The sequence below is a fragment of the Pseudochaenichthys georgianus genome, chromosome 23 (assembly GCF_902827115.2).
Source record: "Pseudochaenichthys georgianus chromosome 23, fPseGeo1.2, whole genome shotgun sequence".
In the NCBI taxonomy this organism is placed as follows: domain Eukaryota; kingdom Metazoa; phylum Chordata; class Actinopteri; order Perciformes; family Channichthyidae; genus Pseudochaenichthys; species Pseudochaenichthys georgianus.
The window spans coordinates 12,370,841-12,396,595 of NC_047525.1; the positions used below are offsets into that span (position 1 = coordinate 12,370,841).

The 25,755-nt window shown below is 40.8% G+C and overlaps 2 protein-coding genes across 6 annotated transcripts in view; both read left to right on the forward strand.

The window, feature by feature from the left end:
* The window catches only part of ppp1r12a (protein phosphatase 1, regulatory subunit 12A), a 55,655-nt gene extending 45,535 nt beyond the window's left edge, over nt 1–10,120 (forward strand). For 4 of the 5 annotated variants that reach the window (XM_034112421.2, XM_034112425.2, XM_034112426.2 and 1 more), the window contains 9 exons: nt 913–1,034; nt 1,167–1,226; nt 3,111–3,127; nt 3,227–3,347; nt 3,892–3,996; nt 4,078–4,125; nt 5,091–5,141; nt 6,071–6,331; nt 8,380–8,467. In XM_034112421.2, the coding sequence (XP_033968312.1) occupies nt 913–1,034; nt 1,167–1,226; nt 3,111–3,127; nt 3,227–3,347; nt 3,892–3,996; nt 4,078–4,125; nt 5,091–5,141; nt 6,071–6,208 (662 nt within the window). In that variant the 3' untranslated portion in view covers nt 6,209–6,331; nt 8,380–8,467. Of the gene's footprint in view, nt 1–912; nt 1,035–1,166; nt 1,227–3,110; nt 3,128–3,226; nt 3,348–3,891; nt 3,997–4,077; nt 4,126–5,090; nt 5,142–6,070; nt 6,332–8,379 lie in introns of all 5 variants that reach the window. The other variant, XM_034112423.2, reaches the window with a different exon arrangement.
* Nucleotides 10,121–15,302: 5,182 nt separating this feature from the next.
* The window catches only part of pawr (PRKC, apoptosis, WT1, regulator), a 62,309-nt gene continuing 51,856 nt past the window's right edge, over nt 15,303–25,755 (forward strand). Inside the window, exons 1-2 of the mRNA XM_034074969.2 lie at nt 15,303–15,431; nt 15,687–16,352. Coding sequence (XP_033930860.1) covers nt 15,783–16,352 — 570 coding nt within the window. The 5' untranslated portion in view covers nt 15,303–15,431; nt 15,687–15,782. The remainder of the gene's footprint in view (nt 15,432–15,686; nt 16,353–25,755) is intronic.

The window sequence follows — 25,755 nt, forward strand, 5'->3', positions numbered from 1 at the left end:
GTATATACACACAGAATGCAGATTAAAGTGCTTTAACAATTGCACATAACAGTAGACAAACACAAAATATGATCTTTAATTCAATTTAGGTTAAAACATATAAGCACAAATCACATGATTTCCAAAAATGTAAAATATCCACACAAAAATAAATAAAAATACAATCAAATAATAATTAAAAAAAGATTAAAATAATTTATTATTAAATAAAAAAGAGCCATTTAAAGAGGATACCGCTAATTAAAGCATGTTTTATACTATGGATTAGATTTAAAATGTCTACAGATGAAATGGTAAAAAAACTGGTTTTGGAAGATGTGTTCTAACCAACACATTACCTTAACTATCCTGAAACAAATATTTATTCAGTGCTATTCTCACCAATATAAAGCGATAAAGGCGCAGCATGTGGACTTGTCTGGTGTCAGTCTCCACAGGTTCACATTCACATGGGCAAACTGCCACATGCTGACCAAGTGCATCCAGACAGAAAGGGATTGGGTTGTGTCTCAAAAGAAGTCACTCTTCTCTTAACAAATAAATCCATGAAGCATCCCTGGGAAAACAGAAAGCCATTTTAATCTGTTCAACTGACGGAAACACTGACCTCTTTGTTCTCCCACGACCACAACCGTTTCTCTTTTTTTCCCTCTGAACTCGAGCCAAGTCGAGTTGTTGTCCTGAATGTGCTTTTGTGAAGTGAAATCATGCCTTATTTAACATTATCACGTTTAATCCGTATTGAAATTACTGTATGGCTATTTGCTTACTGTTGATACAAACATTTTGCTCTTGTAAAATACAGAAGCAGAGGATTTATGGCAGAAACAGATATCAGTTGTCATTTTAATATTATGGGAGAAATATCACGTGTGTGTAGTTGACCTGCTGTCCTTCTACTTGATTGGACAGAAATGGACAAAAGGGAGGAGGAGAAGGAGGGAGAGGACAAGTCTCAGCCTCGCTCCATACGGGATCGCAGGCGGCCCCGCGAGAAGAGACGCTCCACCGGGGTCTCCTTCTGGACCCAAGAGGTGAGACACTCAATGACAGGAGTTTCAATTTGTATTCGTCGCATTCTTCATAAGGGGCAGCTGCTCGCAACCCTCAAATGTTCTCTTTCATCATTTGGACGTTAACCCTTTTATCCTTATTTTGTATTAAAGGGTGACGACCCTGACCAGCAGTCAGACTCGGAGGACGGCAGCATCAAGGGAGAGCCACAGGTAACTCTCTCACACACACACACACACACACACACACACACACACACACACACACACACACACACACACACACACACACACACACACACACACACACACACCAGGAAGTAGGAAAAAAAATACTCAACTGACAGCCAAAAGCAAACTTACCCTTTGGCTTTTCTTGTGTGGCTTGACCTCCGTTTGATTCTTGCCCTTCTGCATTTCCTCTCTATTCTCGTCTTTCCTCTCGTCTCATCTCGTGAAGTCAAGGCCAAGCGAGTCTGGCAGTCTTTGATATTCAGCGCTCTGCCCTGTGCAGGGATGATTTCCTCCCCTGCCACTTATCTTTCAGTCTCACCCTCCGATGCCTTTGAATTTTCTTTACATCTTCGGGTGATTGACTGGGTGACCTTGAACACCAAAAAGTGGTATCAGACATGGATCAGTGGGTTTTAAAAACATGCAGACATGCAAAGGAGAGGAAGTCTGGGTCACTTGGGTCAAAACACACACGTAACAAGATGGTGGAGAGTTTTTCAGATTTGGAGATGATATTTAAAACTGTTCAACCCAAAATGTATGCTATTTTGTGCTTTTTCTTTTTTATACATGAACTCACTGTTGATGTCAATTTGACCCAGTGATGAGCTAAGTTAACGGGTAAAAAAGGAATTAACCGGTCTTCCAGTCCCTTAAATAAAAAAAAGCATATATAAGCTCTTATTTAATTGTGTTTATACTATCCATGGAAGAAGCAGCATGGGGCAGAAAGGGCAGTGTTGTGGAAATATTGCTGGCTGCTGAACATCCTGTTTAAATGGGAGTGTCTTTTAATAGCAGACAGTAGTCGCAGCCTTCAACCATCACTTTCAGCCAGATAGTAGAGAGGGTGGAGCAGCAGCAGCAGAGCACTGAATAGGAAACAATTATCTCTTCATGGAGATTGGAAAGCGAACAGGAAAAGCGTTTGAGTCTCTTTCTTTCCTGCCTGACACTCATTTTTAGACAACATCACCAAGACTCAACTTTTAAATCTCTGAGGATGCAATTCAGGATCATTTTTGTAATTCATTTCCTAGTCTTGCAGTAAATGGAGGCACACTGGCACACTTTAAAGCTCCAGGGCTTCTTGACTCAGATGGTAGCGTTGTTGTGTCACCGCCCTCTGTCCGCCTCAGGAAGCTCACTGTCATTTTAGAATAGCTGGAAGCCCCGCCCTATCTGACGCCCGGCCCCGCTCTGAGGGCCGCTGCTGAGGCTCTGCACAGCGGGCCCGGAGACGCATCGGGCACTTAGCTGCTAAGGCGTGTGTGTGTGTGCGTGTGTGTGTGTGTGTGTGTGTGTGTGTGTGTGTGTGTGTGTGTGTGTGTGTGTGTGTGTGTGTGTGTGTGGTGTGTGTGTGTGTGTTGTGTGTGTGTGTGGTGTGTGTTGTGTGTGTGTGTGTGTGTGTGTGTGGGTGTGTGTGTGTGTGTGTGTGTGTGTGTGTGTGTGTGGTGTGTGTGTGTGTGTGTGTGTGGTGTGTGTGTGTGTGTGTGTGTGGTGTGTGTGTGTGTGTGTGTGTGTGTGTGTGTGTGTGTGTGTGTGTGTGTGTGTGTGTGTGTGTGTGTGTGTGTGTGTGTGTGTGTGTGTGTGTGTGTGTGTGTGTGTGTGTGTGTGTGTGTGTGTGTGTGTGTGTGTGTGTGTGTGTGTGTGTGTGTGTGTGTGTGTGTGTGTGTGTGTGTGTGTGGCAGGCAGAGTCTGAAAGTATGACATTAAGTTTCAAATGAAAAACATATCTCATTTTATTCTTCTACTTAGTTTTGCTGTATGTATCTGAAGGCAATGTCTGCGTTCGGTTTCATTAAGTGTTTATTTTTCTTCTGTATCCACATGATCATATCTTTCATTTTTGTTTTCCTACAGAGTGACAGATTGTCCAGGTATGGTTTCCCCTCTTTATATTATTCTATTTTGTATTATTATCTTTTATATGCTGTCCGTGTTATAACAATTCTAATTGAATTACATTTCTGTCGCAGGAACGAGAGCAGCACTTCAACCTTAGATCGCAACGACACTCTTTATAGCCGCGGCTATGGAGAGAGTCGGAGGACATACTCTAGCCGACTGGACAGAGACGACACCACTGACTATAAGAAGGTGTGTAGTGTATTTAAAACGCTATACAAACTGCTGCTAGAGATCAGTTGGGTTCCTGGTTTAATTCTGAAGACTGGCAAATGATACAAAATGTGTTTCTTTTTTAATGCAATTGATTATCATTGCTCACAATCCGTAGGCCCGATTAACATATAATACCATTAAGTATTATTTTACAATCACCCTTTAATAATTGATAGCTCAGTCTAAAAAGTACCAAGTGATACAACATTTTAAAGGGACAATGAATATTTGTCTTATCTTTAATGATATATATCAAATTGTTTTGGTGTAAGTGTCGGAGATAATGACAGTAAAGATGTCGGCCTCATAAAGACATTTATTAATAAAAACAATCCAATAAATAGCAAGAGTAATGTAAACAAAACGAGTTCCTGCTTTTGAGCTGGACAGCCCCTTTAAGGGGACTGAGAGAAGTTTGGATTTGCTACCCTCAAAATGTGGAATTTACACAATACTAGGTATTTACAAATGACTTGCCTATTACACCTGCTGACTGTCTTTGTGTATTTCCTCCCTGCAGCTCTACGAGCAGATCTTAGCTGAGAACGAGAAGTTGAAGGCCCAGTTACGTGACACAGACCTGGAGCTGGCAGACTTGAAGCTACAACTAGAGAAGGCCACACAGGTACACTGACCTCACACCAATTCAGATCTATCGTAATAATAACACAATTCCTGATGACTGATGTTTTTCCCCTCATTGCAGAGGCAGGAACGCTATGCCGACCGATCACAGCTTGAGATGGAGAAAAGGGTAATGACAGTTCAATAACGCAACTCACAAACAAATGTCCTTCTTACACCATGACTGAAAACATGATTAACTTCTGTCTCTCAAGTTCATCTCTAATAAACACAGAACTCAGATCTCTCTGATAAATCCCTGCTTTAAACATGATGGTAACTCCACCAATGGGTTTTTATCTGAAGGTTACAAGCAGGCCCCAATTTCAACTGGGTGGTGGTATGATCTTAACCTGACTCTTTGTATCAGTCTACTCTCTGCTGCTGTCTGCGTGTCACACATGTAGTCGGGGGGGGGGGGGGGGGGTCAAAGGGACTTCCTCCCTCCTCTCCACCCAGAACACCCCTCCCTTCTCTCACCCGTTTTAAAACCTAAGAGGCAGCGTGTGGTCACCTCTTCTCAAGATTGCTTATTTTGTTATTTTTGCGTGCGTGTTGAAGTGTGTTTATCTCAATGTATGCAGGACGACTGGAGACGGTCGAATGACTGTTGAAACAACTTGTGCATGCGTGTGAAATGACAGTCAAAGCATGTGTGTGTTTTCATCATTTTCCACTCATTCAATTATTGACATCTTCAGTTGCAGATGTGTCGCAATGAAACCCTACATTTGTAAAAATCCATCCATTACTTTCAAAACCCATCCTCCATTTGTCTCTTATAGAAGAGACAAAAAATGACATTCTGTCCATGTTCACGAGTCATTTACTTAGCATCCTTAACTACCTCTAAACATCTACGTCCCCATCCCTTGACTCATTCATTTCCTTACATATGAATTATTTCTACATCACTGAATATGTAAGTGAACTGGCTGTTGCTTGCAGATTCCTCACAAGACATGCGTGTGTTCCAGTGTGTGCTGTCACCCACCCTCACCATCCTCCACACCTTTCTGTATGCAGTGTGTCGAGTGTGCTTTCTGCTATCTCTGTTCAAAGTCCTGAGTTAACCTGCCTTTCCTCCGCCTGCAGGAAAGAAGAGCTCTAGAAAGGAAGATATCTGAGATGGAGGAGGAACTTAAGGTATAAACACACACATTATATGTTCTGTTCATGTACAGTGGGGGTTTTAGAAGATAGGAGTCTATTAGGAGTGGTGAGTCACCTCAAATGCCATGGTGCGTAAAAGATCATATGCAATTATTACAGACTTGATTTATTTTCATGGTTTTGCCTTTACTCTAACAAGGAATCTATCCTCCGGGAATGTGAGCAGATCAGCCGCCTTCCCGTAACTCAGCAATTCCCATCTGGAGTATTATAATAGAAGTAATAGTGGGTTATCTGGTTGAATACAGAATTGTATTTTCCTTAAGATACTCTGTATGCACATTATATCTTTTCCTAAGGAGCCCCTTGTGGATCACATTTTTGCCTTTTTAAATTTAAATGTAATAGATTTTTATGGCATAGATTTTGGCAATGGTGTAAGGTTTTTTTATTCCTTTTTTTATAATTCCACCTTGACTCCTATTATTTTTGAGGCACAAGGGTGAAGCAGGACAATCGTGATATGGTCAGCTGTTGTAATCCATGTTGACATTGGGGGGGGGGGGATAATGTATTAAATTCTAGTAAGCAGGTGTTTACCAGAATGGGTTGTGTCGCTGTGATTACAAAGTGTGTTTACTTTTAGGCAGCTCGCTGATCTTATCAATTTGACCTACAAGCATCATGCTGAGGCGGAAAGCTCTTAATCATTCCTTCGGTTTCCAAAAATCTGTCCCCATTTTCTAACAATCTTCCTTTTCTGTTTCCCCTCTCTCCTTCCTCTCGGCCCCTCTTCTTCTCTATTCATTTATACTGTCCTGTCTTTCATTAAACCTTTCCCTAACCCCTCATTTGTTTATTGAAACTTCCTTTTTCTGCCATTCTGTCCCTCTCTTCTCCTGTCCTCCTCCTCCTCTCTTTTTCTCTGTCTTCCTGTGTTGTGGTTGTCCCCCCCCCTGCAGAACCTCCCCCAGGTAAAGCAGGTTCAGGCCCTGCGGCAGGTGAAGGAGCGGCTGCAGGCTGAGAACCGGGCCCTGTCCCGCGTCTTGGCAAAGCTCTCGCAGTCCGCCTGCAGCCAGCTGCCCACCGTCGACCTCTAAGCCACGTCCGTTTGTCCACCACCATCTCCTCCTCCTCTTCCTCCTTCTTCTTCCTCCTCACCTCCCCCACCCAACCCCATTCTTCTCATGCTCCATCCGTGCTCTGCCCGCTCACATAGACAGGCAGGTGTCCAGCCGCCCAAACATCACTGGTTTTCTAAAACTCCCCTTTCCAGACCCCTCTGCCTCCCCAGAGCTTTTGGTTTTCAGATTGGGGAGGGTGCCTTTTTCTTTTTTTGGTTTGGAGTTTTTACAACAGGACACTCTCCTTTTTACAGTACACAGCTGGAAGGGGATTTTCACACATTTCGTCATATTAAAAACAACTTTAATATGTCAAACTAACTAGAGAAAAAGCTTATTTAAGTACAATTTAAAGTTGGGGTAGGCAGTTCTCTGAAAAATGCATCATTCATTCATTTAATTTGTATCGTCATCCCTATTTTTATTCTGATCCTGATGCAGTTTTCTGAGAATTTATATTCTGTTTTTTTAGCAAACTTCTGTATAGCCGTACTATGGTGTAGGGCTCTTGCTAGCTATAATATTTGCATAGCATTCCAGAAAATGAGAGAAAGTTGCTAATAGTTTAGCATTTTGCTAACCGTAGCCGTGAGCTAACCACAGCTCCGCCCCTTTGTTTACATTTAGCAGACGAGTTAAACTTTTAGCGACTTGTTCCCTCCATTTCTCCAAATTGCATTGAATCTATTTTTATACTCCTCTAAATAGTCTTCCAGCCAATCGGAATCCTTCTCTCTGAAATGACCTGTGATTGGCCTGAATCCCCCTTCACAGGCTGTTTTATTAAAGATGAGAGGGAGGAGTCTATTACTTCGTCTCTACTATATTTACAACATGCTCCAAGGTGTTTTAGCTCATTTAAAAAAGCTGCCTCCCCCAGAGTTAAAGCCGACCGGTTTCTAAATGTACTTCAAGTTTTATTATAAACAAACGCACCGAGTACTGTGAAGGAAAGTGTCCTCTGTGTAGTTTCTGGTATTGATGCTTCCATTAGAGGGGGCTCTGGTTCAGTTTGGCTTGACCTGGCTTCTCTGCATGAAGTGGCTTCCTTTTTTATGCATCCACTTTTTGTCCCAAATCTTCAGGGAATGAAATGTTTTTCTTTCTCCCTCCCACGTTTGAATTTGACAGATGACATGAACAAATGTTAGCCGCATTGTGCCCGATCAGTATTATGTATCAAGTCAAGGATATACTTCAGATGATCACTGAATAATTTAAACCTACAGTTGATCATCTCCTGTAATCAATGAATGCGTTTGTTTTAAAGGGGACTGAATCTTTTGTTGGAGTGTCACTGATGTAATTGATTTCCACCACAACACCAGTTAAATATACATATTTATAACCGCCTGGTTGAATATATATGTAATGCAGCTTATACAGGTGAATTTAAAGGAGCAATTACATTTTTTATAGGAGATATTATCCTTTCTTTCTCTACTTTTTCCAAAATCAGCAAACCTAAATTCAAAGTCAGAAGTGTTCATATAAAGTCTGTACACAAATGCATCACTATACACATCCAAGGAGAGTGCTGTCAGTCTGTCATGACAAGTGAAGCATTACTGTAGATGCTGTGGAATCAGGGAGGTGTCGTGAGAGGAATATAAATATTTACCTTTTGCCTTATCCAGTCTGTTTGTTTGTTCATGTGAGCACTTTCGAACAATACTGGACCAAACCCTTTATTTTCTAACGTGTCATTTACCTATTTGTAAAAAAAAAAAAAAAAGAGTTCCTCCTGACACCCGGCAGTTTAAGATAACACACAAAGATGTCACACAAGATGTCACATGTTCTGTACGCTAGATCAAAATAAAAAAAGCTCTTTTGTTTGCTTTGTATGTGTGAGCAGCTGTTCAGATCCTGCATGGCTTTCTCAGGATCTCTGGCCTGTGGTGTGCCCGCTTTTTTTTTTACTTCTCTCTATCTTGACTCGGAACTAGGAGGTCAACTTTTTTTATTGAAGGAGAAAATAAAACATGATTGATGCCGTGTGACTCCAAAGATTTGCTTTGTACTCAGGCTGCAATTAACCGTTTGTGAAACTGGTTTAACAACAGCTGAATGTGTGGAGACTCGTCTAAGCCTTCTCTTTCTGTGTCTCCTCCTCCCTTCCCTGTTTCCTTCTTATTCCCTTTCAGACGCTCCCAGACTTGAAAGCAGACAACCAGAGACTAAAGGACGAGAACGGAGCGCTCATTCGAGTCATTAGCAAGCTTTCCAAGTAGAACAGACCCCCCCCCCCCCCTGCCCCAGTCCTCTGCACCCCCCCCCCAGTCCCCCATGGCAGTGACTAATGGAATTGCACATTTAGATATTAATTGCAACAGACATCAGAGACAAGACTCCTTTTTTTCCCCCGTTTTATCTCCTCGCAGCTCTTTATCTCCATTTTGCTCCTCCTCCTCCACCACCTCCACCACCACCACCACCGCAGCAGCAGCAGCAGCATCCATCCATCCCTCCATCACTATTACCCATAGAACCACTGAGTTTACAGAGCAAACGGAGTTGTGTGATCAGCATGTAAAAGCATTGTGGGTGGGGAAGCCTGAAAGCTATTTAACCAATAAGCCTTAGTTGTACATAAAGAGAAAAATAAAAAAACACTTGCAGCGATCTCTTCTATCTCTCTCTCTCGCTGAACGACAGATATTATCCAACACTTGATTTTATTTGTGCCACACTCTCTCTCTGATGTAATTATCTTTATTTTGTGTTTCCTCTCCCTGTGTTAGTGTTGTGTGCTGTGCAGTTTCTCCCCCCTTCCTTTTTAACCCCCTCAAAGTGCCACTTCCAAGCCTCATATCAGCTCCTTGTGGCCCCTCATTTTTACATTTTTACCCCCTACACACACATCACCAATGCACACCCTTTTTTGTTACCTCTGCGTGTCTTCCTCCAAGAGGGAAAAATGTTGAAATCTCGCTCTAGCGAAACGAGGCGGACCTGGTGGAATTTAAGCTTTCACTGTATGTGCAATATGCATTTCTTCTTCTTTTTTTTTTTTAATGATGAGTCCATCACAAGTAGGATTTTCACTCTTCCACCGCTTCCATCGCTCACCTTCCTCCTCCTCCTCTTTTTTGTTTTGTTTGTAGTGTAGTCAGTTTATACTCTGTATTCTCACTTTGTTTTTAGCAGGTACTGAGTGATGCTGTATATACCTGTATTTGTTTGAGAGCAGCACATGGCATGCATTTATGGTTCCCGTCTGTTACTATTAAAAGTATACAAATTCCAGAGGACAAAGAGGTGTGTTTTTAATTATTTGATAGTCTAAAGACATTGGATACAGTTCAGTAAAGCCTCGGCTGGCAGTGTTCAGTGATTTCCTTCTTTTTTTTCCAGTTTAAAATAAGTGTTCACATGAATTGTGAGATTTAAAAACAAATAATCGCTTCACTACATTTCACTTTCATTGTATTCAGTATCTTGGAAGAGTGCTGTTAATTTTGTTTCCGATTTTTTTTTTTTTTTAAAGCTGTAGTATTATAGCCAAGGTGTTGTCACTAAAAAAAAAAGAATATCTTAGGTATCGCTAACCCAGTTTTACAAATGTCTACATGCACTGTCAATGCCATGTGAGGAGTCTTTATGTCAGGTTTAAGCAACGCCACCATCACATATTCCATGCATCTGAAACATTTTATGCATTTCAGTGGCCTTTTTTAAGGATATTTTAGTAAAAGAAGTTTTAAAAACAAAGTCAATGCAGGCGGGCTGATGACCATCTGCTCTGGTTTAGACTTTTTGTTTTGTTTTTTTCTTATTTTTTTCCCGTCATCTTGTAAAATAGGTGTGTGGCTTAATACATGCAAGCTGTGCTGTGACTACCAACCACTGAAGAGTTCATTACAAAATAAACTTGTACATTGTAAAGTTCCCACGTGTCATTTATTTACTAAAATGTTTATATAGTATACTGATTTATTTTTGCCTTAATTAAATGGCTGAGTTCACCCATTTTCACAATTTGTGTGGTGAGTTATCCTCGAATGTTGGGAATATCTCGTCTCATTGATTTTGATTGGGTGGTTTATATGTGCCGTTTGTTTCATTTTTATGATGTCATCTGTGAGACGATTGTATTAGATTTATTCAGGATTTTAAAATCACATCTGTTTAATTTAGTTTTGTAGTGTCTGTCTTTATAATGTGTTTACTAACTTATTTCTTCCTTTCTTGAACAGGATAAAACAGATGTGTGGATCTAAGGCTGAAGCTTTATTGGTTAAATTCATTTGAAATAAAATGGAGAGGAAAAATCAACCTTTATATCTATTTCCATAACAATACAATGGGGATTAATATAATGTAGATATTTTGTTTTTGGACGACTTAAATATCGAAAGGGAGCAAAGAACCAATTCCCTGTTACACCATCACACCAGTAGATGGGGCACATCTTTACAGACCGTCAGTCTGCACCGAACATCATTTTACAATCTTTCACAGTTACAGTGGAAGGCTTTCTTGCATGTCTGAATATGTAAGGTAAGGATGTTATACTGAAACAATCACATTCATATAAATTGGCTTCATCAGCTGCATATTAGGCAAGGGACATAAACATAAATGTGCATTACAATAACTCAAAACTGAGGGCATGAACAGAAAACTAAAATATGTTTTAAAGCAAATAAAAAAAAAAAAAACGAATGCAAAACAAATGGTCACTCAGGAGTTAAGGTGTTTAGAAATGTGTTAAATGTATGGCCTTTTTTACTTTTGCACAATTTAATAAATTACATTTCATCAAGAAAAGCAATACATACTGGGGAAATGATTTTAAAAAAGCATTCTACATCAAAAGTAAAACTCGTAACATTATTTATACAGCACCTTAAAACTGAGGGAGCAGGATACACAGAAGGCGATATAAAAAGGAAAGTCAAACAATGAGGCAAGTTACAATTTTAAAAAAAGACAGAAAATAACATGCAGGGAAAAGACAATGATAACGTAAAATAGATACTTTTTCTTTAAATGTCATTAACAACGGACGTGGCTTAGAGGTCGACGGTGGGCAGCTGGCTGCAGGCGGACTGCGAGAGCTTTGCCAAGACGCGGGACAGGGCCCGGTTCTCAGCCTGCAGCCGCTCCTTCACCTGCCGCAGGGTCTGGACCTGCTTTACCTGGGGGGGGGGACAACCATAACACCGGAAGACCGAGAGGAGGAAGAGTAGGAGGACAGAAGAGAGGGACAGAATGGCAGAAAAAGGAAGTTTCAAAAGGATAACCAAAGCAAGTCAAAATGGATTTAGATTAAATCAAGAGGACACCAATTCTACGACTCATTTTCTCTGGCAGGTTGTTCCAAAATTCTAAGGGGACTGATGACAAATCCACGGTCAGATTCAAACTGAGAATCAGCCAGAAACAGCGCATCTGAAGGTCTCAGACTGCAAACCGCCTCATATGCCGCCACTAGTTCTGCTATATAGTTTGTTGTTAATCACAATAATACTTAGAAAGTGATCAGTAGGCTACAATCTTAAATGTGAAGAGGAGCCAGGATTAGGGTAATGTGTCTGGAGGTACAATGCTGAGTCTGTTCTCCCTGAGTTTAAATCCCTTCAGATTCTTGGTATTCTTACTCAACTGTAAGTCAGGTTCCTCATCAAGTGATTTATATGACAGCGATAATGGAAGTTTAAGCTCTTATTTCTGCTTGTTTCACCGGGTGTGTCCTGCTCCTGTGATGTAGAGCTCCCCCACTTTCAGATTAAGTTTTCAAAATAAACGCTGCTATCTGCTATAATTGCTCCGAGACATGCACAAAAAAAAAGACTGTTCTGTTTTTTCGTTGCCTCAGCACGTGGTTAGGAAATCTGGTTCGTTTTAAATGTGACATGGACAAGCTTCATTAACAATCCCTGAACAGAATGTCTTCATCGGGTCAAAAAACTACTTTTTGACACATTCCTGGCCTTATAATGAACCCCATTATTATAGGAACAAATGGTTTGAATACATGCAGCCATTTCTTGTTGTTTGGCAGACTCAAAGGAAACTCTTTGCACGTGAATTTGAATTCAACTACAGAATTACTTTTAGTGTCATAGAAATCACAGCAGGAGTATAATGTGTCTTTCCTGACAGCAGCTCCACCATGAGATGACGCGCTGTGCTTTTCTGAGCTGGAAATCATCCATAAAGAAGGAATTAGATCGCTGTCTCACACACAGACACTCACTCTCCTCTTCTCCTGCTCTTTTTATTTCCACCACGGCCTAATCTGCCTCTCTTATACCGTAAAGTGCAGCAGGCCAAACAAACCTCCTTCCCCAAAATGCAATTTTTAAACACACCACAGATGAGACTTAGACACGCAGGATAAGCAAATACCCCTCAGATTCGAGCAGAAACAGCAGCAGGGTGTCTCCCTCGCTGACAAACAATGACAAATCGTGGCGTCCTGATGAAGTGACAGCTCGAGTCTGTCACTGAAACTAAGACGAACCCTCGGTGGGAAAAAAGAAGGGATTCAAAGCAGCGGTGGATCTGTGAGGATGGGTTTAGCGAAGAGGAGACAGCTCTCTCTCTTTGTTGTGTCAGCAGCTGCACTGTGATGCATCATGGGTAGAAGAGGTCACACAAGGAGAGGACAAATGACTGTATAGTGCTAAATTATATACCAATTAAAACAGTGTGATTACTGGTGATGACTATTATTGACTATGATTATAAAATACCGTACATTTTATAAAAAAAGAGTCAAAAGTTGAACATTGAGGAGTCTTACAAAATGAAAATTATGACAATTTTGATGAGTAATTCATTTTTTCTGTCAATATTGTGACTCCAAATGTCCATCATAAACTTACAATCCATTATTATAATGAATGGGCTGTTTTGAAACTGTTTCCAGCTCCCAATGCTTTTCTACTTTTATGAAATGCTGGTTTAACAAAGCAAACAGCTATGGGACGTTACCATGTGTTGGGGGAGTTTACAATGACACTAATTATAAAGCAGTTCCTGGTTTACTAACTAAAAACATGACTCCTCAGTCTCTCTCTCTGTGTTGAAGGATTCATAATATTCCTAACCTGACTACAGTGTGTGGTAACTGCAGACATAACGTCGGGGAGGCTCTGGAGAAACATTTCTTGAATACTTAAACTATTGGATAAACATTTTCACGTGGGCGTGAGCTCCCAGCGTAGACTGCTCGCTACACAATTACCCATAATGGATTTTGACTGAAACATTACTGTCAGATAAATGAAAATGTGTGAACGCAAGAGTGCCCAGCCATTACACTGTTATGTTAAATATGAATTTCAGATTACTTGGCATTGCTCATTTAACAGTCGAGCAGGCAATACATTTTCACCTCAAACGTGATATGTGTTACAAAACGCATGATATGGCTATTGAAGAGCATTTAGGATTAAAAACATTAAGTCGAAACACTTACTTTAGGAATGTATCTCTGGGATGGGATTTTTTTGTGTTGGCATGGAAGGAAACCCTTATCCAAACCAGTGTGCCTTCTCACAATATTTGCCTTCCTCAAGAGCAGACAGAAATATGCTGAATATGTAGCAGAGTGACCTAAGTCAATAGATCAGGGTTTATTTTTAGGAAATGCGCCTTACTCCCTTTGCTCCACCCAAATGTTCTCATTATCTGCAACAGGGTTGGATGGGTGTCACATTTTTTGGCATGTGCAGCAAATAGCAGGCAAGAAAGCCTCTTTCACATAAATAATATCGTGTTTGTTTTTATTCAATAATTGTTTCCATTTATTTTGTTGCAAGTCTGTGCATCAATACAATAGTACACGTAAACAGTACGAATAAATAATAATAATTTATTAAAAACAAACAAATACAAAAAACCCAAAAATAAGGGAGAAATACATTTAAAATAAGAGGGGTCGGGGTGATGGGGCTGTAATGATGCCTTTAAATTCATAAACATCCACATTAATCATAGAAAATTACATTTTACACACATATACACAGTGTTTCTGAATCAATATTATTTACCAGTCCATGATGCCACTTCCTGTTTCAATCATATTTTGAAATAGCACGGCTAATTTAATACAATTTTTCCAATGGAAGTACTAGTTATAGTTTTTTTCCATGGCTGGTTGATTATTTTATGTATTGTAGTTTTGGCTGTATTTAATTTAGTTTTGTATGCTCTGTAACCATTTCATTTCTTAAAAAATACGATAAAAGAATGTAGTCCGAATATTCCATTGTGTTAGTGATGTTTTTCTTGTTTGCACCAATTATAAAGTATGAATTTTCCTGCTAGAAAAACGACATATATAGGTGTTATTTGTATATGGGGAATACAGTGACAGTCCTTAAAGTTGGTGTACACTTGGCTGCACTCACATCTAACACTATAGGGCTGATACCCTTTACTGCAGTTAACATATAGTGCTTTTATCCTTGCATGAAATGAGTTTTCTTACAGTAAGCACCTGTAGGAAGGTTAAATTGGAGAAACCTGCTCGTACAGTGAGGTAATGGCACAAATATTCAGAGACTGAATATTTGTGCAGAATGTTGAGTTAATACAATGGAGCTTTGCATCAGTGAGCGGCGCTGACTTGCAGTAAATTAGATTAATTATGTTCCCACTAAACTGGGGTCATTACGCAGGAGAGCTGCAGGAGGGAAGGAAGCGGTATGAATGTTTTTTAGTTAAACTGAGATGGAAAATGATATTATTAATATTAATATATTTTTATTTGAATGTGCACTCTTCCAAAACTGTGAAAATTACTTCAGAAAAACACCAATAATAGAACAAGGTAAATTAACGACTTTTTATAGTTTACGTAATATGCACTATAAAACCATGCAATTGCAGACATACTATAATGAAAAGCTCAAAAGTATGATAAAGTATGCTGATATATAAATCACTGTCTTTATGGGAACAGTACAGACCTATCATAACATACTTTAAATGTCTTAAAAGTACCACTAATAACTATAGACACATGAAAAAGCCCATGACAGTGACTATATTTACGTGCTGAGCTCGGCTGTTGCTTCGGCTTCAGTCGGAAGTGCTCGGGTGTTTTCGGTATCACCCGGAGCGACGGAGGGCAGAGCGAGCGAGCTCGGCGCTCGAGACAGCGCCATTCATCCAAGAGGACCGAGAGCACACCTGGTCGGACCGCAGAGAGCAGTTCAGCGTCTGAAATAACTTCCCACAGGTGAGTTTCTACCTGACGTTTCACTTCTGCTCTTTCTTGTCAACTTTTGCACACTTTGGTGAACTTTTACGCGGGGAAATATCATCAGAGAGACACAGTTAGGTGCAACTTCTACGCATTCAAGCTAGCAGCAACTACCTGTTAACCTGACGTTAGTGGTTAAGAGTAACGAGGTAGAAAACAAACTTATCTGGAAAAAGAGCTGAAATACAAAGTTTTAATTGTCGTGACTTTGTTCTCTTTACCTGTCAACAGCACCCCGGCTAATCACTTGAGGAATGCTGTGGCATTAGACCCGAAACTCCATATAAACTTTAGGTTCATTCTCACCAACTTTTCGATAAAGGGATAATGGCAACGGGTGGATTTAAGTCAAGCGCCACGACTGACTTTTTGGAGGAGTGGAAGGCAAAACGGGAGAAAATGAGAGCCAAAATGCTGGGGGACATAGCCGCAGCGACTGGTGCTCCTCTGGTTGGCAATAACCCAAACAGTAACCGCCACACCGAGCTCACCAATAACGGAAACCCGGAGAGAAGCGCCTCTGCTGGGAACTGCCTCCCCTCCTCCTACACGGTGGCTCGGTCCTCCTCCGGCACGGCTTTAAAGAGACCCGAGGAGGAAACGCACCACCCCGCTGCCCAACCTGCTGCCCAACCTGCTGCCCAACCCGCTTCACCCACCCCGCCGGGGAGCAACCTGAAGAAGGCCCCGCCTCAGACGGAGAAGGATCAGTGCGCTTACCCGGACTCCAGCCCCATGGCTTGCATTGACAGTGACAAGGGAAGCCCATCGCCCAGTAAAGTGAAAGAGAAGAATAGCTCTGGCCCCAGTGCTAGGAAGGGGAAAGGACAGATCGAGAAGAGGAAGCTGAGGGAAAAGAGGAGATCAACAGGTGTTGTCAGCATACCATCAACTGAGGTGAGTCCTGCAGCCATTGTTGTATGTGATATTAATGTGAATCTCCTGCAGGGAAATCCCATGTTCTCCACCTGAAGTTAATGGATACAAAACAGATTCATTTTGGCAGGTTTATGGCTTACTTTTACTCTATTGGATGTTGGGTCAGATCTACACAAAGTGGGATAATATGACCAATGTGGTGATAGGGGTGGCTTTCAAATGATTACAAAGACCAGGTGACAATTGTTTGCCATCTTAAGTACATCTAAAGTCAGAACACCTTAAAAGTTGCATTGAGAGTAGTAGAGCATGACTGAGATTTGCTGAGCCAATATCAATATTAAAAGAATGTAATAATCATTTATCAGCTGCCAATAGTTTTTAACATGACATACACAAGCGTTCTGGATAAAAACCCTTACATTTACTTGATAATAAAAGTGTGTGCGGAGTGGAAGATTTTGCAGTTAAAAAGTTCATCTATGATTTGTATCATCATATATCATCTATGAACCTGTCAATCGTTTTTTTTTTAGATGACTGTCAGTATTTTAGTCTATATATTGAAATTGATGTTGGTTAAGTTTCTGTCAATTGTCTACATGATGAATGGTCTAATCTTTTGAGTGCTCAACACAAATAAACAGTAAATCCAAGATAAACAAGACTAAACTATGACTAATATTAGAAGTGTGTGGTGTGGACAAGCTTAATTTGAGATAGCCTGTCCCCAATGATTAATGCGTCTTTTTAAATGTATCCATTTACCTGTAGGCACTACACACTTGTCACGTTAGTCCTGCGATTTCTTATTACTTATCAGGTGACATGTATGTAGATACTGATACAATTGTGATACGCTAACTTGAGCTGATAATATATATTTCCCCTGTCAGTCAAACAAAAGATAAGTATGGTCCATTTACCTGTCAATCATGGCTATAACACCACGGCCAGTGTGTGTTCTTATGTAAAGGAAAGTAGAAAGAAGGCCAACTGATTTATACTAAGTATAATCTTGTCCAAAAGGAATTATGGGCCATGTGTTTGGATCAACGTGAAAGATTATTAGTAAAATGTAATTTCCTTGGGTTTGCTTTGTTAGATTTAATTATGTGTACTCTAAAGGGTTATTTGTTACTACTGCTTTTCTCCTTCTATAACTTTAACGTTTCTTGGCAGCAATTCTAACAAACATCTTGGGACCTGTTTGAAAAAAATGTCTCACTTAAAACACATTTTTCCTTGGAACCTGCGTGTGTGTTGTAGACGTAAATAATTAAAACCCAAGTAAAGCATTTGTTTTCCCACAAATTCTTCAAATTCCTCCCTTACATGTGTCTGGTCTAATCGAGCCTCTGTAGCAGGAAAAATATAAGCAGCACTCATTAAGGGGAGGGGGAGGCAAAACCAAGGGAGGCAGGGGTTGTCGACTGGTGATGGAGGTGTGTGTTTGTGTGTATGGGAAGGCGGTGTTGGGGCTTTCATTGTTATTGAATTGAAATCATGTCACAGTGTTGCCTGATTCTTGTGGTTCTGATACGGAGCCTGCCAACAAGCACTCTTGGCGAGCACTGTGACTCTGCACACTCAAATTATACCAGCATTGTTGGAATAAATGTTTTTTCATTAAGGCGATGGCAGTGGCACTCTTCCCGCATCCCCTTCTCTTTTATTTGATAGCCACCTAGAACTAGGTGCCCTCGAGGCAACTCAACTACGAGTATCACCCTTTTTTCACTTGGCGCTCTACATCCTGTTATTCGACGCTCTGCAGGGCTGTTTGAAAACTGGTCAGCAGCCAGGCTGTGATGCTGGGCTTCAGTACTCAGGTCTCAGGACCGTGCCAGTTTTGTTAGATCGAGCCCATAGGCAGCTGATTATGCAGTAAAGTGGCCGAACACACGATTACTGGGGCGGAGGGGAGGTTGGAAGAAATCTGATGAAGTTCGGAGCTGGATTGTGTGAGAGAGGCCGAGGGAAAGAACTAAACGTATCTGATCCACAACTTAATGCTTTGGTTTTAGGACCGTTTGTTGAAATGTCCCCATCTCATGAGACAGCTCATTATGTGAGATACACTCAGTATGTTTATATGTTAGCTCTACAACTAATGATTATTTTCATTAGCAATTCATCCGTCTATTTTCTTGATGAGTCGGTTTATTAGATCTCAGAGAAAAAAAAAATGTTTTAAGTTGACTAATATGTGCGGCTCTGTTACATGTGCAGTAGTGTAACGGTTATGATAAGGCTTTTGGGGCGTTCCTCCATTATCTCTAAGTGCATCAAACATTTCAGAAACCTGGATAATCCCTTAACCTAATATTGATAAACCCGATTATGCTAGTTTGAATTCTGAACAGCCATGTGTGCAGCTCTCTTATCAGTTTTATAGTAGTCTCTAAAGCAGTGTATGATTTGTAAAAAGAATGTAAAAGTCAACGATAATACATTGGTTGGATTTTGGACTTTTGTTCAGACAAAAGAAGCAGTTTGACAACACTGGAGATCTTCCAGAACTTTGTGAAATCTTAAAGATCAAATGATAAACCATTAAAATAATTGGCAGACTTTTGCAACAGTTCCACTGTTACATGCAACACTTCCGCATTTAAACCTGTAGCTAGGTGAAGCCCCTGACTCTAAATAACAGCTCAAGTTTTATACGTCCACTTTATTAATGGAAGCTTTATCTCTCAGATTTTCTTAAACTGAGAATCTGCCAGCTTTGGAAATCAGAAAGAAACATACAAATGCAACAACTGGCATCACAGCAGAGATGTATTCCTTTTGTCAGATGCTTCCTCTCTCCTTCGGTTGCATACAGAGGACCAAACTATGCAAATGGAGACTCTCCTCACACAAGCCCTCTTTGTGATTTGAATGTGAGCGGACAGGTGTGAAAAGAGATGCATGGGATTATATCCCCGCTCGTTCTGTGCAGAATAAAAGCTTTAGAGCGGGGTTTCAGAGCATCAGGGGAACCCAATCTTTCCCTGTTGAGGGTATAATGGCCTGATAACAGCTCCTGCTTTACTAGAGAAAAGACACTTCTGCAGAGCATCAGGCATCAAGGTGTTTCCTTTCTCTCACCCTGCTCTCTGCCTCAAACTGGAGGCCATTGTTGTTTATGCTGACCTTCGACCTGCTCACAAAATGCTTATGCAACAGAGGAATGTGGAAACGAGTGATTTTAGAGAGATTGAGCATCTTTGAAATGTTGGGTTGTGATGTAAGCATGTTTCCAGAAGGGCACACGATTTGTACGACCTCGCTGAGTTATGAGTTTGTGGTGGGACGCCGGAGTCAGGAAGTGTGAACTTTGTTTTCATGTAGATGGCTGGATGTGCCGTAACAGCTTTTTGTCTGCAGCGTCACCCCCCGAGAGGTCAACAGGTTCAACATGCAATACTGTGCCGTGCGCTCAGGCAGTTAACACTCTGGTGATGGAAAGACATGCAGACAAGAGGGGTCCTTGTCCAACCTGATTCTTTGTTCACATGTTCATGTTATGTTTTACATAAACATATTAACCTCTAAAACATCGCCTATGCTTTGCCGCCAAGCTCCGCTCAAACCCTCTGCACTTTATTTTAGGTAGTGGAAAGCCGAAAGTTTCCAAATAAGCCAAATATAATCTGCTGAATTTTACACATTTGTGGGGTGGAAGCTTTCACTTAGAATATTTATTATTCTGTTTTATGATAATGTGCAGCCATTAAAAACATGTGTTATTGTCAGAAAGCATAAATAATTGACTTTTATGACCGTAAAGATTATTAAGGGAGTAATTCAAGGGAAAATATGTTATTTTTTGTCCCCTTTTGACAAGTGTAAAGCAAGCTCTTTTTCTAAATATTTAGATTCCCTATAAAGCATTCTGGCATTTAAAAAAATTTGATTCATTTCTTTCCAAAGGAGAAATAAATGAAGTCATTTTACAAACATGTTGCCCTTTTCCAGCGCTTTGCATGTTGTGTGAATGTCTGTTCAGGGTAATGCATCTCATGTCCTATAATTGGGCTCTTTGCATCGTTGAGTTTCGGCATCAATTCTTTCCTCTTCTCTCTTAAAAACGGGCTGCACTGATATTATTATGTAAATCCCCCATGCCTTGTGTGTTTCTGCTCCAGTTCAGCGGGGGGTGGAGTTGTACTGTATGTTGAAGGAAGGGGCATGCTGAGAGCAGAGACAACTTGGATCCTGTTTTAACACCGTTGCAGACAAGGCATGGTTTGACACTGGTTTAATGAAATGAGCGCTAATGTGTCTGTCTGTGTTGCCTCTCCAAAAAGAGCAGCTCGATTGATGAGAAATGAAACTCATTGTCATGGGAGGCCTTCACTACTACTGCTGCTTTTCAAGCCCCCCACCGTAATGTTTAAACCCACATATTTACTCTTTTGCCACATTACTTTATATCTGAAAGTACAGGCATCTATTTTCGTTTTTAAAGCTTTCTAAAGATGGTTAAACGTTGTATATTAAAAGATTTAAGCAACTAACTGTCCGTGGAACTTATGATATAACTTGAGACACCTTGGTAACAATCCAAATCATTCTCTTTGTGACTTGATTCACTCCCTCACAGCGGCTTGTTTATTAGACAGAATAGGCTCTGAATTGCACAGCTGTCTAACAAAATCCAAGAATGTGAATGTGCATGTGGTGGAGTGTGTTTTGCTTGATGTTAAACCCTCTCCAAACAAGGTCACATCATTACAGTAAATACCACAGGGATTTTATCATGGACTTCGGGAAGCATGGAGCTATTTAGGCAGGGTGTTGTGTTTCCTTCCCTTCTCTTGTTAGTTAAACAACAAGAATGCTACATTCTCTAATTGAAACACGTGTTCTTTAAAGTGACATATCCAAAGCCAGTAGCCCCGGTTCCCGAGAAGACCATTTTGTTTGTTTGACTTACTGTATTGAACTCTGGATTGTTTACGAGGCCCACCGTCACTGGAACATTTTCAAAGGGGTGACTAATGGAGATAAAAGTCCCAGTTGAGCTGTTCTGTGGAATTTAAGGGAATTCCAAAGGAAAAGGAAAGAAAAGGAAGCGTTGTCTGCTTCTGCCATGAAGTCTCTGCTGCCTCGGTCTCTTTCCATGCAGATACCTGGGAGTCTCTCAGCGCCTCATAAAACACGCAGCACCAATTTAATGGGCCGCGGCACGTGGTTTTGTTCACATTGTAAGAACGTTACGTAAACTTCAGTTCCAATTAAAGGGACCCCTGACTAGATGAGTGTCCATTCTGCTGTCAGGTGGCGTCTGATTACAGGGTTAGAGCCAAAGAAGCTGTCAGAAGGATTTATTGGTATGTCTAGTTAGTTTTCACTTGTGGCAATGTACTACCTCACTTTGTTGTTGTCTTGAGAACAGCATCAAACATCAATACTTTGTCGGAAGTGATCAAGATCTGTCTGTAGCACAACATATCAAGAGTACCGTCTCAGAAATCCCAATTTAACGAGTTTAGTATTTAAAGAGTATTCTTGTAAAGCTAATTGTCCTTTGAATACATTTTGATAGGTTTGTCTTCCATTGTTTAATGACCAAATGTAGAAAAAACGGTTTGTTTTCCTTAATATATAGCCTTATACTCAGATGACACAAATATTCAAAGTCCGAACTTCTCTATTGCAGCAAAACTGTGTTTGATATTTTCTGTTTGCACACAAAGTCCAAAGTCCTGTTCTATCCAGGTCACTGCTCTTCAGTTACGGCTGTTTAAGAACTATGCGGAACAGAGTGTAGATTATTACTTAAGAGAAATGTACCCCCTGCACAGCATGCTCAGGAATGCACAGTCATGCAAAGCCTGAACTGCCTCTGAACGCTGACGTCGCTCGCTCTAATCTCGTGTAGAAGAAGTGAGAGCCTCTCTATTGCCTGCAGGGCAGCCTCACTCTCCTCACTCAGTGCAGCTCAGCAGTTTCTAGCTTTTAGATCTCAAGTGTCCCAAACTCTGGTCAACTAAGGGTCATATTTTGAACTTCAGCATGGAGGACCACTGAAACGCTTTCCCAACCAAAAAGCTTCGGGGCTCTGCGTACGACAAACTCGCTCAGCTAGTATTTGACACTATTGCTGTCTTTGTGGTTAATCTTTAACTGCCCACTGTGGACATATGCAGGATATACAAGCTCGGCATTATTTAACTATCATTGTGTCGGTGTCAACTTGAAATTCTAAAAGAAGCCCCTAAATGGAGCACAAATGACAGAGCCAGTGGAATTTGACAGATGATAAAAAGACAGTCCTGAATAAATAGTTAAACCCAATGTGCTGTAAATATTTAACCAAATCCACTTTGACTGTTGTTTCTGTGGACGCAAAACAATGTCCTCGTCTCACCCTGGATTCAGGCCATTCATTTGGCGATAAAGTTTGATTTTGATCATCTTCACTCCGAAATGTGACACCTTTTCGAAGAGTTAATTTGCTCATCTTTCAGAGCATCTAAGAATATTCAAGTTCTTGTATTTTTATATACAGCATTCACGCTGAGAACATTGACACAATATATTTTGGTGTGCAATGCTGTTTGAATTCTTACTGTTTGGGATTTGAAATGTCTTTGTTTTTCGGAGGCATGCAGAGATTAGTTTTTTTCATTCGGCCTTTTGGAAATAAGTCTCCCTCTGCTGTACGTTTGTTGGGGATCATTCCCATTCGGCTGCCAGTGTCTCGTTAGTTGAAACACACACACACACACACACACACACACACACACACACACACACACACACACACACACACACACACACACACACACACACACACACACACACACACACACACACACACACACACACACACACACACACACACACACACACACACACACACACACACACACACACACACACACACACACACACACACACACACACACACACACACACACACACACACACACACACACACACACACACACACACACACACACACACACACACACACACTGCAGGGGGTGTTAAGCAAGAGAGGCCTGGATTAGAGGTGTTGGTGAGTGTAAATTGTGATTTTGTGTCAATTGTAACCTATGTGTTGGACATTCCTGTGTGCTCGCTGACCACTGTGGGGAATTCGTGAGTCGGTCCTAATCAGGCCGCACTGCATGATGAGGCATTTGGCAGCCAGTCTGTTTGTATTCATTAAAGTGGAATTACTCGGAGAACCCAGACTCCGCTTTCCCACTCAGTTTAAAATCTGCTGCACATTCAGTACGCCTGTTCCTCACTTTTCAACACCGTCGTCTATGCTCTGCTCTGGAGGAAGAAATCTGACTTTTGTTCTTTACATGTACTACCTTACTTTTGAAATAAGAAACAACCTAATCTTCCTCTTATAAATCACATCAGAGAGAAAACTGAGTCTACCTGGGCTAATGTTATATATGCACATCATTATAAGGAGGTTTTTAAAGCAACTGACACAGCGTCATCTTGGGAAATAAAAGCTCATTTCAAAATGTCCAAATGAAAAATGGCCACATTTAGGTTGAAACTGATAAAACTAGGAACTGGAAAGCTCAAGTTAGAACATTTTAATCCAGTCATTTGCATGTTTTCAAATGCTAGAAGTTATCAAATGCATCTTCCTGTAGCTTTGGTCAACATCTGATCAATTATGTCTCAGTTATCACTTTCGACTCATTTCAAACATCAGCTATAATCAATTATTCAAAGCAGTGCTGGCTGAAATGTGCTGCTGCCACAGTTCTCTGCTCACTCTGCCGTTTTACTGCATCAGGGACAATAAGCCTCAGTTATATTTGTGTGAGTGAATGCACACCAACAGCCTGATTTGTCTGCAGTCTAACAGGTTTCACGAACTCTGTGTTGTGTCACCATGGATCTCACTCAAACAGCTTTCTCCTGATGATAAGCATTAAGCATGGTTTCACACGTGTTACCAAACCTGCTTCTGAGGAGGGTAAAAAACATCACGGTCCTCCTCTCGGGTAGAAAGGGAAAGCAAGAGACTCAGACGGAAACAAACTTAATTTCCACCGACTGCAACAAAGATATTTCGATATTGAACCCAAATGGTGCTCTTGGCACTTTTGTTCCCCTTGAATGAAAACAAATAGCATTTATTAGAACAAGACATATGAAGATTCATGCGGCAATTTACGCCAAAGTGAGACTATTTCCAACAGCAGCACATTCATTTAATTCCCCTACATTTAGACAGCCTGAATATTAGATAGATGTTCCCCTCGTGGCTGTTTACAAAGTTGCACATAGGCCACAGAAAGTTTCACTTCAAAAGGGCACAGTATTGGAAACACAGCTCTGAATAACAGCCCAGGAATGCAGGTGAACTCTAGAAATGGAATAAATATGTGGCTTTAAATTGCCAAACGCACGAAGCCTTGATCTTTAAGCCTTTATTCCCAACAAAGAAACCTGGAAGCTGCTTCGGTCTGGAGAAGCGCCTTCCTATTATCAAGCCTCTCTACTTTCTTTGTGTTTGTGCATGCTGTGTGATGTGGTAATGGGGACAGTGTGCCACGTGACACACACAGCTGGAGGAAGTGATCTTGTACTGTACCACCTACACATGCCTTGTTTCTCATTCCAGCTCTTTTACTGACTAATTGCTTTTATCCTTTTGTTTTGAGGCTCTGTTTCCTTCTGTAATGCCATCTTAGCACAGCATTTATTAACCCTTTATAAGGACAAGTGGTAGCCGGCAGTACTCAACACCGCAAATAAACTAAGAAACAAAACAAAAAACAAAAAAGACATTTTTTTTAATAATAATAATAACTGGGATTTCTATAGCGCCTTTCAAGGGACCCAAGGTCGCTTTACAGGAATAGGGCAAGCACAAACAAAACAAAACAAAGGTCAGACAGACAAAACAACAGATAGATTTAAGGGCCGAAAGCCTTGATGAACAGATGGGACTTGAGGGTCCTTTTGAAGGCGTCCAGTGTGGGAAAAAAGCCATTTTATTTTCCACAGCATAATACAAATGTAAAATAAGATTGCCTGTGCTACAATTACAAAATATCAGTACAATGTTCAGTATCTGTAAACAAACTTTGCTCAAAAAACGTTTAAAAAATATCTAATCTAATTATAAAATATCCCTCTGAAATTGGAATGCAAATATAGTGCCCATAACTCAAAATATCCGCTCATGAGAGTTCAAGGCCTCAGAACATGCAAAATGACGCTTTATAAGTACCTGAAATCACTAATGCAGTACTTAGCGGTAATGATGCCTGGACCAGTGGATAAGTGAACACCTGGGTGTGATTTTATTTGCAGGCTATGCGTGACGTATAGCCACAGTTGACGCCATGAGACTTTATGTTACATTGAGATATGAGGATGGTCAACATGGTGCTCTAGCAACAGACACATACATAATGATCAGTGCCAAGTTGTCACACCC